The 18,413-nt window shown below is 42.3% G+C and overlaps 1 protein-coding gene across 1 annotated transcript in view; it reads right to left on the bottom strand.

The window, feature by feature from the left end:
* Positions 1-875: 875 nt before the first annotated feature.
* LOC129848734 (protein unc-13 homolog C-like) overlaps positions 876-18,413 on the bottom strand; it is a gene marked incomplete at its 3' end in the record, with an annotated part of 19,466 nt that continues 1,928 nt past the window's right edge. The window contains 1 exon segment of the mRNA XM_055915835.1: positions 876-5,314. Coding sequence (XP_055771810.1) covers positions 876-5,058 — 4,183 coding nt within the window.

Here is an 18,413-nt window from a genome sequence, read left to right as displayed (position 1 = left end):
TTCATGAGGAAGAGACATACTCACAAAAATCAGACAACTCTCCAACTGAAAAAGACCCTTGCATTCTAAAATAAAAATCCATCAGTTTAAGTCAGCTATAAAGTGCTGCACCACAAGGATTATGTTATACATACCTCTAACCCTGACACTAACCTTGCCCACCTTCAAAGAAAACAGTCGTCCCTTCATATTAGCATCAAGCACAAAATCAATGACCAATTCCAGAAGATGCCAGGAGCAAATCAAACAGTCAAAGTCAACCTAAAAGTCCCTGAAATCCCAACACCAGTGGAACAGACGCTGGGGGTTTCCAGGAGCTCAGAGCATACATATTCCACTACAGGCCTCAGTCTGATCCTCAAGGATTCTCTACCAAAGACATGTTCAACTGACATGAATCATTCCACATCTCAACTCAGATAAATGTCTTTGTTCAAATCTCATGGATAAAAGTCAGATAGTACACAAACATATCTATTTTATAGTGCATACTTTACATGTTACTGTACTGTTAACTGTATGACTGATATCCACAGTGGATGATGTAATGACTTTGTTATTACATACATACCATAATTTGAACCTTATGACCTTATGAACTGAGTAAAACTCTGAGTAATATAGTGTAACCCTTTCTGCACTACACTGCCAAAGATGAGTAAAGAGATAAGATAAAGTGTAGCAGCCTGGTCCCAGATCTGTTTGTGCTGTCTTGCAAAGATCCAATGGTCAAACTTGGCATGACAACTACCATAGCATTTGGTTATACAGTGCGAACCAGATCAGGTTGTCATGTGTAGTAAAGTGTAGTAAAGTGAAGTAAAGTGTAGTGTAGTAAAGTGAGGTAAAATGTAGTAAAGAGAAGGTGTAGCTACCTCCAGCCAGGATCTGCTGCTGCAGCTCGTCCATCTGCTTCCTGTAGGCCCTCAGCGCAGCCTCCTTAAATGTAGGACGGATGCGCTTTTTGGGCGGAGCCTCTGCAGGCATCTCCTCCTTCTCCGGAATGTTTTTGTTCTCATCCTCTAGGTTTTCCGTCCTCTCCGACGCAGACGCTTCGGAGGTCTCCTCCATCTCATCCCCCTCTTCCATGTCCTCCATTAACTCCTCTTCCTCCTCCTCTTCTTCCTCCTCGTCAGGCTCCTCCACCTCAACATACTCCACCATGGCCTCATACTCTGCGGTGTCCTCTGCCGTGTCCCCCGTCATGGCATCATCAATGTAATCCTCACTGTACTCCTCGTCGTATTGCTCGTCCAAACTACAGTCATACTCCAGAACGACTGCAGCCTCCTGGGTGGCCTCAACTTCCTCAGAGTCCTCGTAATCCTGGGTGGTTGCCTCATAGTCTTCAGAGACATAATCCTGAGAGGCATCAGGATCATAATCCAGTATGGGCTCCTCAAACTCCTCTGTCTCTTCTGTGTCGTTGGCGTTGGACCGGTTCTCCAGGTTGGCCAGGACCTGCTCCATCACCCCGACATAGGCGGTCTCGTTGTCCTCCAGCTGGTAACCAGCGGCAGCCTCATCTTCATCTTCAGCCTTGTAGACGAAGGAATCTGTGTAGACGTCTGAGTCGATGGTGGTGCTGGAGTCGTTGGCCGTGGAGGTGGACAGTGTGCGGAAGCGGCCCATGAAGGAGCCTGAGTCTGGGGGTGGCTCCGGGGGTGCGGCACTAGGTGGAGGGCCTGACTTCCACACCACCTCCAGGGCTGATTTTGCCTTCTTCAGGGTGGAGCCGAACCCAAAGCTGAAGGACGGAGCTTTGTCTGTGAGGTCGATGCTGAGGCGGCTGCTCCAGGACTTGGGCACCTCCTCTACAACTTTCTCGGACCGGATCTCGCTCTGGCTACGGTACATGGTGGATGACTTGGTCTGGCTCGGTTGGAAGCTGTGTTTGACATCAAGCTCAGGGAATGTTTGGGTGGATAGTTCAGGGGCTTCTTTAGCTGCCATTTTAGGAAGCGTGTTAGATGCCCCTTTAGGAACCATTTTAGGTGTCTCTTTTGGACGAGTTTTAGTGTCTCTGGAAGGTGTTTTCACAGCCTCTTTTGGACTTGTTTTAGGAGTGTTGTTGGGAAGTATTTTCACAGCCTCTTTTGGACTTGTTTTGGGAGTGTTTTTCGGACTTGTTTTGGGAGTTTCTTTTGGGCTTATTATGGGAGTGTCTTTCAGAGGAGTTTTAGGAGCCTCTGTATGAATAACTTTAACAATTTCTTTCGGAGGTGTTTTAACTTTCTCTTTAGGAATCATTTTGGCTGTTTCTCTTAGTTTAATAGTTTTAGCAGCCTCTTCAGCAATTGATTTAGCAACCTCTTTTGCCGGTTTAGATGTCACTTTATAAATAGTGTTAGCAGCCTCTTTAGGAATAGTTTTAGCAACCTCTTTAGGAATAGGTTTAGCAACCTCTTTAGGAATAGTTTTAGCAACCTCTTTAGGAACAGTTTTAGCAACCTCTTTAGGAACAGTTTTAGCTAACTCTTTAGGAGGTGTTTTAGCAACCTCTTTAGGAATAGTCTTAGCAACCTCTTTAGGAACAGTTTTAGCTAACTCTTTAGGAGGTGTTTTAGCAACCTCTTTAGGAATAGTCTTAGCAACCTCTTTAGGAACAGTTTTAGCTAACTCTTTAGGAGGTGTTTTAGCAACCTCTTTAGGAATAGTCTTAGCAACCTCTTTAGGAACAGTTTTAGCTAACTCTTTAGGAGGTGTTTTAGCTTTAGGAGCTGCTTTAGAAGTTTCTTTAGGAAGCGTTTTAGCAGTCTCTTTAGCTTTAGGCTTATGGACAGGCGGGGTTACAACAGGTTCTTTCGCTACGATAGGGGCTGTATAAAGAGTAGTGGGGGGAGCACTACCCAGCCGGGCACTCTCCAGTCGGGTGATCTCCAGCGGGGCGGTGTCCAATAGGGTGCTTTCCACCATATCCAACATGAAAGTCTCCTCCCCTTCAAATGCCAGGTCCACCTCCTGACACTTGGTGATGTTCTCAGGGAAGCCAGGGATGGCAGCTGGGTCAAAGGGGCTGCTGACCTCAGACACCAGGTTCTGCTCTGTGGAAGCGTCCAGCCCGGAGTCTGCTCCCTGCTCCAGATGAGGCCAGTCCTTCCATGGGGAGAGGTCTCCCTGCAGAGACAGCTGTGAGCCGCTGTAATGGCTCCTATCCCCAGACATGCAGACCAGCCCATTGCTCACCCCACTGTCGATGGTCTCGGTGGTCTCGGCCTCGTTGGGCTCAGCGTACGGAGGGTTCTCCTGGCTGAGGGTCTGGCTGGCGTACCACGATGACGCCATGTCCTCCTGCTTCCTCTGCCACAGCTCCTGGTCTGAGGAGGATAGTAGAGAGCTGCCATTGGGCCGGCTGAAGTACTGGCTTTCTGAGAAGTCTTCAGAGTAGGACTGGCAGAGCTTGGAGCAGTCAGACTCGGAGCGGCTGAGCTTGGGGGTGGAGTAGTCGCTCTGAGAGAGCCAGCCGGGGGTGAGGTCACCATAGTAGGGTTTGGAGGCTTTGTCAGACTCATCATAGGAGTCATCAGCATAGTGAACTGAGGCAGAGTAGCCAGCCTCATCCGCAGACCGGCTACCGTGCTCATGGTGACCGTGCCTCTTTTTATCTGCTTTATGTTTGTGAACAGGCTTAGACACCACCATTGCATATTTGTTCCTGTTTAGTTCATCTAGCTCCTTGTCACTGTCCATAGAGTCCCAGTCATCACTCTCAGCTTTGTCCTTGGCTGAGACCTTAATGTCCATGCTCTCGTAGGTTTGAGAAGAGGACATTGCTCCTTTATCTTTCTTTTCCTTCACGTCATGAGTCGTTAAGCTATCCGTGGATACAGATATACCAGTCCCCTTCAGTTTGTAGCATTTTTTCAAAACCAAATCTCTATCTGAGGGGGTTGAGAATATTACAATAATAGGCCTAGGTTTTGCATTGGAACATTCTCTTTGCTGCCCTATCCGATGGGCTAGCTCTATTTTAAGTGTTTTATGTGCTTCAGCAAATCCCATTTTGTCCTTTAGAATAAGATAGATGAGACTCTCAGTTTTCTCCAGCTTCTCCTCAGGGACGTTTATGAACCTCAGACTGGCCTTGTTGGCCTGGTGGCTGACCTGCTTGATGTAGTCGTGGATGTCTCGCGTCTCTCTCCGAGACTGGACGAAGCCAGTACGCAGTTGTTCGATCTCGGTCTGCACCACCTCCACACTGGAGGAGATCTCATCGATGGAGTTTTTCAGGGCGTTGACATGTCCCCTGAGCTCTGAAAGCTCTGTTTCGATCTGGCTGATGCCCTGCAGCTCCTTAAAGATCATCTCCATCACATCCTGGGTTTGGTTGATGCAGCCTGTAGAGCTGGAGCCGGCTTCTAAGGCAGAGGTCGACTTCTGCTGTCGCCCAGCCCGGTCCAGGGACTTGCTCCGGATACCCAGGGTCTTCCTCCAGTTGCTCACCTCGGAATCCGAAGACACGCACTCCTGACTCTTTTTCCATTTCCTCAGCTTGCGTAGCGCGCCAAGTCGGAGAGTGTGCAGACTTGAGCGCTCCACCCTCTCGCCCTCTGAGCTGCCATCGGAGGGCGCCAGACTAATGAGGCTCTTCCTGTTCCGTCTCACTGGCATGGTGTGAGATTTCTGCTCATCGAATCTACGCACAGGTTTGGCCTCGCTCAGGGAGTCAGAGTATTCGCTATTGATGGAGAGGATCTCCTGGAAGATACTCTCATTATTGTTCAGCAGAAGAGCGTTTTTCGGGAGTCCGTTCGCTATCGCTACACGGTAACTGAAAGTCGGTGAGAGAGATGAGCAGTCGTTTTTTCCGTCGTCTAATTCAAGAGAGATGTTACGCGCCGAAGAGCATTTGCTGATTTTTTTCACTGTGGTTTTCAGAGTGGTGGAGAGTGTCGTCGTCAGGTTACCTTGGTCACGCAAATCAGTGGTGGTCAATTTGGGCTCTTTATTGTCGCTACTCTCTTTCTTCTTTGTGGGATTCGCCAATTTCTTTGTAAACATTCCTTTGCAAATCTTCACGATGTAAGATGATAGGGTCTGGAGCAGGGCAGAAACCATGGAAGGCAATGCTTTGAGAGACGTCTATTAAAGATGCAGTGGAGCAGCTCTGCTCGGACTGAGGAGCCAGCGGTGGAGGAGCCAGCGGTGGTGTTGGTGGAGGAGGGGGGAGGAGGGACGGTGGAGGGAGCGTCAACCCCCAGGCAGACACCCTGCTTAGATGAGCTTGTGTCAAAACTTCAACTCTGTATATCCGAGTGGTGGACGGGAATCAATGTGAAATCCACTGGCTCTCCACAGGACCAGACGCATTGCTCTGCAAAAAGAGAGAAACAATGGGAAATGTTAGTAAATGCATAGAAGAAAGATACTGTAGCACATAGATACTATAACAGAGATAGTCTAGCATAGATACTATAACAGAGATACTCTAGCATAGATACTATACCAGAGATACTCTAGCATAGATACTATAACAGAGATACTCTAGCATAGATACTATACCAGAGATACTCTAGCATAGATACTATAACAGAGATACTCTAGCATAGATACTATACCAGAGATACTCTAGCATAGATACTATACCAGAGATACTCTACCATAGATACTATACCAGAGATACTCTAGCATAGATACTATACCAGAGATACTCTACCATAGATACTATAACAGAGATACTCTAGCATAGATACTATAACAGAGATACTCTAGCATAGATACTATACCAGAGATACTCTAGCATAGATACTATAACAGAGATACTCTAGCATAGATACTATACCAGAGATACTCTAGCATAGATACTATAACAGAGATACTCTAGCATAGATACTATAACAGAGATACTCTAGCATAGATACTATAACAGAGATACTCTAGCATAGATACTATAACAGAGATACTCTAGCATAGATACTCTACCAGAGATACTCTAGCATAGATACTCTACCAGAGATACTCTAGCATAGATACTATACCAGAGATACTCTACCATAGACACTATACCAGAGATACTCTAGCATAGATACTATACCAGAGATACTCTACCATAGATACTATAACAGAGATACTCTAGCATAGATACTATAACAGAGATACTCTAGCATAGATACTATACCAGAGATACTCTAGCATAGATACTATAACAGAGATACTCTAGCATAGATACTATACCAGAGATACTCTAGCATAGATACTATAACAGAGATACTCTAGCATAGATACTATAACAGAGATACTCTAGCATAGATACTATAACAGAGATACTCTAGCATAGATACTCTACCAGAGATACTCTAGCATAGATACTATAACAGAGATACTCTAGCATAGATACTATAACAGAGATACTCTAGCATAGATACTATAACAGAGATAGTCTAGCATAGATACTATAACAGAGATACTCTAGCATAGATACTATACCAGAGATACTCTAGCATAGATACTATAACAGAGATACTCTAGCATAGATACTATAACATATTGGAACTATAGAACAGATGTACTATCGCACAGACATAATTTAGCACAGTGATACTCTAGCACACAGGCACTCCAGCACACACAGATGTACTAGTACACAGATATACTAGCACACAGAAATACTAGCACACAGATATACTACTACACAGAGATACTAGCACACAGAGATACTAGCACACAGAGATACTAGCACACAGACACTCCAGCACACACAGATGTACTAGCACACAGATATACTACTACACAGATGTACTAGCACACAGACACTCCGGCACACACAAATGTACTAGCACACAGATATACTACTACACATATATACTAGCACACAGAAATACTAGCACACAGATATACTAGGATACATAGATACTAGCACACAGATATACTAGCACACAGATATACTAGGACACAGATATACTAGCACACAGATATACTAGCACACAGATATGCTAGGACACAGATATACTAGCACATAGAGATACTAGCAGACAGATATACTAGCATACAAAGATACTAGCACACAGATATGCTAGGACACAGGTATACTAGCACACAGAGATACTAGCACACAGATATGCTAGGACACAGATACTTTATCATCAGATAATATAGCACACAGAGATATTAAGATTGCACAAAGCAAGAAAACAGCAATGCTCTTATCATGAAGAAGGATTAATCTGATATCATTGAGGTGAAACCCTGCGCAGTGATCCACACACAAAAATCCATAATATCTACAGTTTCACACTAAGAAAATCGCCACAGGCTCACTGTGGACCGTCAGACTGTAGTAGGGATGGGATTCACACAAGCCACAACCAATGAGTATGCTTGATTTAATTTGCGTAAAATAAAGTAAGAGGTCCATGCATCACAACAAAAATCAATATACGTGGACTGTCCACCATTAGAATCTTCTGCTAGTGCTTTTATGGTGAAGTGTGTGTGTGTGTGTGTGTGTGTGTGTGTGTGTGTGTGTGTGTGTGTGTGTGTGTGTGTGTGTGTGTGTGTGTGTGTGTGTGTGTGTGTGTGTGTGTGTGTGTGTGTGTGTGTGTAGTTGTGTGTATATGTCTGCAGACATGTGTGTATGTGCGTGAATGCGTATCTTGCATGTGTGTTTGCGTGAATGTGTAGGCTGTGTGTGTATGTGTGTGTGTCTGGATTTCTCACTGTCAATAGAGCCAATGGCCACATTGATACTATTCTTTTACCAGCAGGAGGCAGGCTATAATTACTTCAGTAGTTAAAATGCTCTGATACACCACATCACACACACACACACACCACACACACACACATACACATCATAAAGCTCCAACACACAATGTCCCCACATACTGCTGTGGAGGCCTGGCTCTCTTGCTCGCCCGAGGTAAATACACAATTACACTCTAACCACTCTTTGACACTGTGTTAATCAGGATAAAATAACTAGCTATATTTTATTCATCTCAAATTTGAAACTCAACGAAATTAGTGGGTCTGAACCCAGTGACTGTCTAGATAGTACTGCGTATGCATGGTTTGATGTGTTCGATATAGTAACGTCATTACTCCCTGACCCAGATCAGTCCTGGTACCTCTACTGGGGCAGACTGAGATATGTTCTGTTTCTGACCCATTACACAACATGCCCCCAGAGGCTTTCTATTCCGGCTCACAAAGATTACTATTATAGAAAGGTATGGGGGAAATACTGTACATATTATCATTATTATGATTTACATTATGAGAGTTGATCATTGAAGTAATAGGTCTTATTATTGCCATAGGGCTCTAAGGTAGAAGTAGAGCACTACGATCATTGAAATAACAGGGCTGAGGGCTTTAGCTAATAGTAGTGCAATAATAAGGGAATAAGGGAATAGTGTGCCAATTCAGATTTACCCCAGAACTGTGGGATTAGGTGCCCTGACTGAGCAACACAGGGATGAACCACAAAGCCTCTCTCTCTGGATGGTATTCTGAAATTAGATCCATGCGTTTATCTTGAGTTTTCACTTAAGTCTCCCGTTGTCCCACATCAACGCATGCCTTACACAAAGGTCCAAATTGTGAACGCTTATCTCAATCCCGAATCAGGTCCCCCGTGATTGGCTACCTGTGAAAGGCTGGTGAGGGGTGGCTGGATCTGATTGGCTAGCTGGGAGTTGTTGGATTCGATTGGTTGGATGCGATTGGCTAGTTGTGAACGGCTAGCTGTGAGCCAGTAGCTATGAATTGCTGGATGTGATTGGCTAGCTGTGAACGAGTAGCTTTGAATTGCTGGATGTGATTGGCTAGCTGTGAGATGTTTGTGATTGACTGTCACTGGCCAGGAGAGGCAGCCAGTGAGAGGGGACTGTTGTGGAGCGTAATCCGGCAGCTGCTCCACATTAGTTCAGGGGTTTAACCACTGATGCATTCATAGCCTTATGACCACAGAGACAGACTCTCTTTCTCACACACACACACACACACACACACACACACACACACACACACACACACACACACACACACACACACACACACACACACACACACACACACACACACACACACACACACACACACACACACACACACACACGATGCTCACGTGAAATGGGCTGTGAAACATAGCATCAGCATTAGCCTTTACTGCTGGGCTGTGACTGTGAGCCAGTAGGTCTAACAACATGGGCTGTGTCGCTTGGCTTCAACAACAGACCATTTTGCATTCAACAGGCGTGCTACTTTATATGGTGATATCTCGGAGATTATTTCAGATGTTACTTTCTCAATGTGCTTTCAATGTGTACTGAACAAAAACATAAACACAACATGTAAAGTGTTGGTCCCATGTTTCATGAGCTGAAATAAAAGATCCCCGAAATGTTCCATACACACAACAATCTAGTGAGCGTTTCTCTTTTACCACCTGACAGGTGTGGCATATCAAGAAGCTGATTATACATTACACAGATGGACCTTGTGCTGGGACAATAAAAGGCCACTCTAAAATTTGTCACACAATACAATGCCACAGATGTCTCAAGTTTTCAGGGAGCGTGCAATTGGCGTGCTGACTGCAGGAACGTCCACCAGAGCTGTTGCCGGATATTTTAATGTTCATTTCTCTACCATAAGTCGTCTACAACGACGTTTTATAGAATTTGGCAGTATGTCCAACCGACAACGTGTAACCACGCCAGACCAGGACATCCACATCCGCGCTTCTTCTCCTGCGAGATTATCTGTGACCAGCCACCCGGACAGCTGATGAAACTGTGGGTTTGCACAACCAAATAATTTCTGCACAAACTGCTCATCTGTGTGCTCGTCGTCCTCACCAGGGTCTTGACCTGACTGCAGTTTGGCTTCGTAACTGATTCCAGTGGACAATTTCTCAACTTCAATGGCCACTGGCACAACTGCATTTTATGGATGGTAATTCGAATGCACAGAGATACCGTGACAAGATCCTGAGGCCCACTGCCGCCGCAATCACCTCATGTTTCAGCATGATAATGCACGGCCCCATGTCGCAAGGATCTGTACACAATTCCTGGAAGCTGAAATGTCCCAGTTCTTCCATGGCCTGCATACTCACCAGACATGTCACCACCAATTAAGCATGTTTGGGATGCTCTGGATCGACGTGTACGACAGTGTGTTCCAGTTTCCGCCAAAATCCAGCAACTTCCCATAGCCATTGAAGTGGAGTGGGACAATATTCCATAGGTCACAATCAACAGCCTGATCAACTCTATGTGAAGGAGATGAGGCAAATGGTGGTCACACCAGATACTGAATGGTTTTCTGATCCAAGCCCCAACTTTTTTTTAAAGGTATCGGTGACCAACAGATGCATATCTGTATTCCTAGTCATGTGAACTTCATAGATTAGGGCCTTATAATTCATTTATATTGACTGATTTACTTATATGAACTGTAATTGTTGAATGTTTCGCTTACATTCTTTTCAGTGTATTTAGTAACGTAAGGAGCTATAGAGCCTGGTGTAGGGATTACGTATCTGTAGAATTAACATAAAACCTCCATATAAAGTCTCTGTAGGCAACAAATACAGCCCACATATTGCACATATGAACCCTTGCAAAAAATAAACATTTTCCGTTTAGTAAAATGTTGGTGATATGACATATTTCTAGTTGTATAGTCAATATAAGTGTTGGTATTACAAAGCTACAGCCTGCAACTAGAACCTCAGAATGTGTTGTCCCTAATATAATATAAAGGGAAACAACTGTCATTACAGATGTGTACTAAGATCTGTTACAGGGTGGGTCCCAAATGGCACCTATTCCCTATATCCTGTAGTGTGCACTACTTTCAATTAGAGCCCTATGGTACACTATATAGGGTATATGGTGCCATTTTGGATGCACACACAGTGCTGGGCTGTGACTGATTGACACTGCTCTTTCTCCAATGTAATGTGACTGTAATGCAATTGTCTTCTCTGAGAGGTCAGGGTTCTCCTGTTCTCCAGGGCTCCATACCACACTGCCCCCTATTCCCTTAATGGTGCACTACTTTTAACCAGGGCTAGGATCAAAAGTAGTGCACTATGTACGGAACAGGGGGCCATTTGGGACGGAGCCCTGTTCACCACTCATCCGTGGGCTGTTCTGCCTGGACTCTGGCCAGACAGACCTGCAGTCCAGGGCTCCTCTTCCAGACCCAGATTAAGCCTATCACTCCTGGACCTCAAAACACTCACTGTCCCAGGAGGACCACTTTGGAAATAATTGTTTTCATTAATACGTTCATGTGCTATCCTCTGGGACTGGGATAAAATACTCTACACTTACCTTTCTTGTTATGTGCATATTATTTGTAACCCAAAATAACATAGAATACAATCACATATGTATTATATTCTATTCCATAATATTCTATTCTATTATTTTCTATTCTATTCGATCTGTTTACTGGACTGTTCTAAAGTAGAATTAGCCTTTATATGGGTCTTTATGAGAGAGCAAAGGGTAGGAGAAGGGAAGAAAATCTGATCTTTATTGTAGGTAGCCAATCCCCAGGCCACACTACCACAGCATGCCACACCCCTGATGCATAGCTACCCAATCAGCAGGTCCAAAAGTGAGCTCCAGGAAGCCAGACAGAGATAATCAAGACCTCAGTGTGAGTTTATGAACTGACGCCAAAACCAAAGATTAGACGCGTAGCTATCAACACTCCATTATAAACTGGGTGGTTCGAGCCCTGGATGCTGATTGGCTGACAGAAGTGGTATATCAGACCATATACCATTTATTTTTTACTGCTAATTACGTTGGTAACCTGATTATAATAGCAATAAGGCACCTCGGGGGTTTGTGGTATATGGCCAATATACCGCGGCTAAGGGCTGTATCCAGGCACTCCGCGTTGCATTGTGCATAAGAACAGTGCTTAGCCGTGGTAAATTGGCCGTATACCACACCTCATCTTGCCTTATTTCTTAATTATAACACTGTCTGCTTTAACAAGTCTATTTTAACACACTCTGTTTTAAAACGCTCTATTGTAACACCATATAACTTAACACCATCTATATAATCAAAGCCTCAGTGTGACTACTCTGACCATTGTGACCACTCTGACCGTTGTACTTTGTCTCAGGTGACAGTACTTTGTTGTACTATTCCGACTGTTCTTTGACTTGTGACACCACTGTAAATATTGTACTGTTAGACACCGCGTAAACAAGATGTATTTCTTCCTAAACTATCTTTAGTAACTGTACCCTCACTATTGTGACTACTTTGACTTAGTGGATATTGTAACTGTAGTCTGTTCTGACTGTGACTACTTTGGCTTAGTGGATATTGTAACTGTAGTCTGTTCTGACTGTGACTACTTTGACTTAGTGGATATTGTAACTGTTGTCTGTTCTGACTCTTGTGGCTGTTTCAGCTTTGATCAGAAAGAGAGCCTTCAACCACAGAGCACTATGCATCTGGGAATCTGGGAGTGATACAGCGACTCAATGTTCATATTAAACAGCTGAGTTTCCCTTTATGAAATGCTACATCCGAATCGGCAAGTTAGGGTTTGACAAATGAAATATTCTCCCTCTCTCTCCCTCAGGAAAACTTCATATGCAAATCTCTTTATGGGACCCAGGAGAGATTTTTATATAATCAAATTAGATGGGCAATGATCTGTGGGCATGAGAGAGAGAGATGGAAGACATTTTTCAACGAAACAGCTAATCACAGATTGATTACTACATGGCTTCCTAACCAATCAGCAGATGGGACAGATGTCACATGAGGGCTGTTCCAGAAAGCTGGATCGGTGAGGCAGCCAGCTGTCTTTAATATTCTGAAATAACTCCATCTTTTCAAGAAATATAACGTGACATTGGAATGGTATAATTATCTTGACAAACAACAACCCATAGTCAAGATTAGCTTCCTAAATGAACCAGAAAGTCAAAATATTTATTTGACTGCTTATCAGAGCTGATCTGGAACACCCCAGTCACAGCTAATTCACTGGTGAATCCTAGATTTGTATTTGTATTTATTAAGGATACCCATTAGCTGCTGTCAAGGCAGGAGTCCAGCAACATTAATTAGATACAATTTACAATACAACATCCATGTGTACGTTTGTGTAGAGTGCATGTCTTATCATGTGTACGTGTGTAGAGTGCATGTCTTATCATGTGTACGTTTGTGTAGAGTGCATGTCTTATCATAAGTACGTTTGTGTAGAGTGCATGTCTTATCATGTGTACGTTTGTGTAGAGTGCATGTCTTATCATGTGTACGTTTGTGTAGAGTGCATGTCTTATCATGTGTACGTTTGTGTAGAGTGCATGTCTTATCATGTGTACGTTTGTGTAGAGTGCATGTCTTATCATGTGTACGTTTGTGTAGAGTGCATGTCTTATCATGTGTACGTGTGTAGAGTGCATGTCTTATCATGTGTATGTGTGTAGAGTGCATGTCTTATCATGTGTACGTTTGTGTAGAGTGCATATCTTATCATGTGTACGTTTGTGTAGAGTGCATGTCTTATCATGTGTACGTGTGTAGAGTGCATGTCTTATCATGTGTATGTGTGTCTGTGCCTGTGTGTCTCTTCACAGTCCTCGCTGTTCCATTAGGTGCATTTTTAAGGTGTTACCTGATGTGGAATAAAGATCCATATAGCCATGGCACTATGCAGCACTGTGCGCCTCCCATAATCTGTTCTGGACTTGGGGATTGTGAAGATACCTCTGGTGGTATGTCTTGTGTGGTATGCATGGGTGTCTGAGCTGTGTGCTAGTAGTTTGAACAGACACCTCCGTTCATTCAGCATGTCAACACTTCTTACAAAAATAAGTAATGTTGAAGTCAATCGCTTCTCCACTTTGAGCCATGAGAGATGTACATGCATATTATTCATGTTAGCTCTCCGTGTACATTTAAGGGCCAGCCATGCTGCCCTATTCTGAGCCAATTGTAATTTTACGAGGTCCAGTGTGCACATAGCCTGTCTTCTCTTGAGAGCCATGTCTGCCTACGGCAGCCTTTCGCAATAGCAAGGCTATGCTCACTGAGTCTGTACATAGTCAAAGCTTTCCTTAAGTTTGGGTCAGTCACAGTGGTCAGGTATTCTGCCACGGTGTACTCTCTGTTTAGGGCCAAATAGCATTCTAGTTTGCTCTGTTTTTTAAAAATTCTTTCCAACGTGTCAAGTAATTATCTTTCTGTTTTCTCATGATTTGGTTGGGTCTAATTGTGTTGCTGTCCTGGGGCTCTGTGGGGTGTGTTTGTGTTTGTGAACAGAGCCCCAGGACCAGCTTGCTTAGGGGACTCATCTCCAGGTTCATGTCTCAGTCTCTCTCTCTCTCTCTCTCTTTCTTTCACCCACTCCCCCTCTCTATCTCCCCGCTCTCTCTCGCTCTCTCTCTCTCGGTCTCTCTCGGTCTCTCTCCCTTTCCCCCTCCCTCTCTTTCACACACCTGAGTCACAGCCTGACTGCTCTCTATCCATCACCACATGAATTCTATTGATGGAGGAACATGATGATCAGTGTAATATCATGCCCCTTGACGTCTGGCGTCAAGTGTGTAAGTGTGTGTGTGTGGGGGGGATAATGTCAGCGGGATTGTGTGTGTGTGTGTGTGTGTGTGTGTGTGTGTGTGTGTGTGTGTGTGTGTGTGTGTGTGTGTGTGTGTGTGTGCGCACGCCTGTGTTCATGCATACGCATCATTAGAACAGTGATAATAGCCCCACGCTCATCCACTATCCCAGTAATCATTAGCACAGCACACCCACCCAGTCTAATCTATATGCTGTATATCTAGCAGTCTAATCTATATGCGGTATATCTAGCAGTCTAATCTATATGCTGTATATCTAGCAGTCTAATCTATATGCTGTATATCTACCAGTCTAATACCTATGCTGTATATCTACCAGTCTAATCTATATGCTGTATATCTACCAGTCTAATACCTATGCTGTATATCTACCAGTCTAATCTATATGCTGTATATCTAGCACTCTAATCTTGATGCTGTATATCTAGTAGTTTATTCTCTATGCTGTATATCTACCAGTCTAATTCATGTGCTGCAAATCTACCAGTCTAATCCATATGCTGTATCTACAGCTCTATACTTGACCTGATTGATATAGCGTTTTTTACCCCTAGATGCTTAAATCCTCTTAAGGATCTGCCCCTTTTTTTCATTTTTTGCCTAAAATGACATACACAAATCTAACTGCTTGTAGCTCAGGCCCTGAAGCAAGGATATGCATTTTCTTGGTAACATTTGAAAGGAAACACTTTGAAGTTTGTGGAAATGTGAAAGGAATGTAGGAGAATATAACACATTAGATCTGGTAAAAGATAATACAAACAATCATCTCTGAAATGCAAGACAAAGGCCATAATGGATTATTCCAGCCCAGGTGCAATTAGATATTGGCCACTAGATGGCAGCAGTGCATGTGCAAAGTTCAAATGTTGTATCAAGACTGCCCAAATGTGCCTAATTTGTTTATTAATAACTTTTCATGTTCAAAACTGTGCACTCTCCTCAAACAATAGCATGCCATTATTTCACTGTAATAGCTACTGTAAATTGGACAGTACAGTTAGACTAACAAGAATTTAAGCTTTCTGCCAATATCAGATTTGTCTTGGGAAATTTTGTTGTTACTTACAACCTCATGCTAATCGCATTAGCCTATGTTAGCTCAACCGTCCCACAGGGGAACCACCAATCCTAAATTAGTTTTAATACGCTTTCAATAGTAATGGGGAGATCACCTAATCGACAGACTATATATCTGGTGTTGAATATCTACTATTACAACCTGGGTTTTTCGAGCCCTGAATGCTGTTTGGCTGACAGCTGTGGTATGTCAGACCATATATGACAAGGCATTTTCTTTTTACTGCTCTAATTAATTATTTAATTGCACCAAAGAAAACAAGTGATATACAGATTTTTTTTAACAGTGTGGTTTGAAACAGTTTTTTTTCGTGAAAGGGTTTTTATGAAACCACATCACAACAAACACTATACAACACATAAGTACCAAAATAAAAAAAGTTTGTTAAAACAGATAACAAACGTACTAATTAAAAATGTATAAATTAATTGATCTGTAAAGATGAAAAAAATACCCCCCAAAGTGTTTTGTTTAAAGTATGTGTGCAATTGAGTGTGTGAGAGTTAGGCTTTATGGAGGAGATTACGGAGTAGTTTGGTTCATCAGGCTGACCCCCAGTCTTCACTTGGAGTTATTGAGGGATGATGATGTTTTGGCAATGTGAGAATTCCAGAGTATGGTACCTCTGTATCTGATAGAGAATTGACTATGTGAGGTGCGGCAGAGGGGAGGGTGAAGGTTATCACAGTGTCTTGTGTTATATAGATGGATTTCAGAATCAACCTGGAAGAATCCATTGAAGGGTTTAGTTAAACTGTCTGGGAGGTATTTGTAGATGAAAGTGCATAATTGGCGAACATTAATGTCATAAATAGACAAGGTATTGAGTTTCTTAAACAAAGGTGCAGATGGTTCCAGATAATTAGAGGAGGTTGCTAGTTTATGTCTTGTGTATGATGAGTCATTTGTGTAGGTAGGAGGCATATGTACTGGCCCAGACCATATTACAGTAAATGAGAAATGAGTAAATTAAGCTATAGTATAGAGTTAGGAAGCAAGCCTGACCACTCATCTTTCTGATGATACCAACAGATTTCATCGCTTTGCTGCAGACAAATTGAATATGATCTTTCCAGGATAACTTTCATCAATTAGAGCTCCAAGGAATCTAGTGGATGTGACTTGTTCCATTTCATTCCCACCAATTAAGATTCTGGCAATTTATTTCACAATATTTCTTATTCTTACTAGTGAATACAATAAAGTTCGATTTTTTTAGAATGTAAAGATAATTTGTTTATCTGGTACCATTCAGAAAATGTGTCCATGCCTGAGTTGGCTTCATTAATTAGTGAATCAACATTTTTGTGTGATAAAATCTAATTGGTATGATCAGCAAAGAGAATGGGAAGTACATTTACATTACATTTAAGTCATTTAGCAGACGCTCTTATCCAGAGCGACTTACAAGTACATACATTCATACTTTTTTTTTTTACGGTAGAAGACACAGCAGCGGTAGAAGACATGTTTGTAACCTGTTTATAATAGCAATAATGCACATCAGGGGTTTGTGATATGCTGTATGACCAATATTCCACGGCTAAGGGCTGTATCCAGGCACTTCACGTTGCGCCGTATGAAACAACAGCCCTTAGCTGTGGTATATTGGCCATACTATATAACACATCCCCTCAGGCCTCATTGCATAAATCTAACCTATATACTGTCTCTACTAATCTAACCTAGATACTGTATCTACTAATCTAACCTATATACTGTCTCTACTAATCTAACCTATATACTGTCTCTACTAATCTAACCTATATACTGTCTCTACTAATTTAACCTATATACTGTCTCTACTAATCTAACATACATACTGTCTCTACTAATTTAACCTAGATACTGCCTCTACTAATTTAACCTATATACTGCCTCTACTAATTTAACCTATATACTGTCTCTACTAATTTAACCTATATACTGTCTCTACTAATTTAACCTATATACTGCCTCTACTAATTTAACCTATATACTGTCTCTACTAATTTAACCTATATACTGTCTCTACTAATCTAACATATATACTGTCTCTACTAATCTAACCTATATACTGTCTCTACTAATTTAACCTATATACTGTCTCTACTAATCTAACCTATATACTGTCTCTACTAATCTAACCTATATACTGTCTCTACTAATCTAACATATATACTGTCTCTACTAATCTAACCTATATACTGTCTCTACTAATCTAACCTATATACTGTCTCTACTAATCTAACCTATATACTGTCTCTACTAATTTAACCTATATACTGTCTCTACTAATTTAACCTATATACTGTCTGTAGTAATCTAACCTGTATATTGTCTGTAATAATCTAACCTGTATACTGTCTCTAGTAATCTAACCTATATACTGTCTCTAACAATCTAACCTGTATACTGTCTACGAATCTAATTTATATACTGTCTCTACTAATCTAACCTGTATACTGTCTCTACTAATCAAATGTACATACTGTCTCTACTAATCGCACCTGTATACTGTCTGTAGTAACCTAATCTGTATACTGTCTCTACTAATCTAATGTATATACTGTCTCTACTAATCTAACTTGTATACTGTCTCTAGTAGTCTAATGTATATACTGTCTGTAGTAATCTAATCTATATACCGTCTCTGTAATCTAACCTATTAACTATCTCCAGTAATCTAGCCTATATAATGTCTATAGTAATGTAACCTATTTACTACCTCTACTAATCTAACCTATACATTTTCTCTAGTAATCTAACCTATATACT

The sequence above is a fragment of the Salvelinus fontinalis genome, unplaced genomic scaffold (genome assembly GCF_029448725.1).
Source record: "Salvelinus fontinalis isolate EN_2023a unplaced genomic scaffold, ASM2944872v1 scaffold_1141, whole genome shotgun sequence".
NCBI classification, from domain to species: Eukaryota; Metazoa; Chordata; class Actinopteri; order Salmoniformes; family Salmonidae; genus Salvelinus; species Salvelinus fontinalis.
This window is presented reverse-complemented; position numbering and strand designations above follow the sequence as displayed.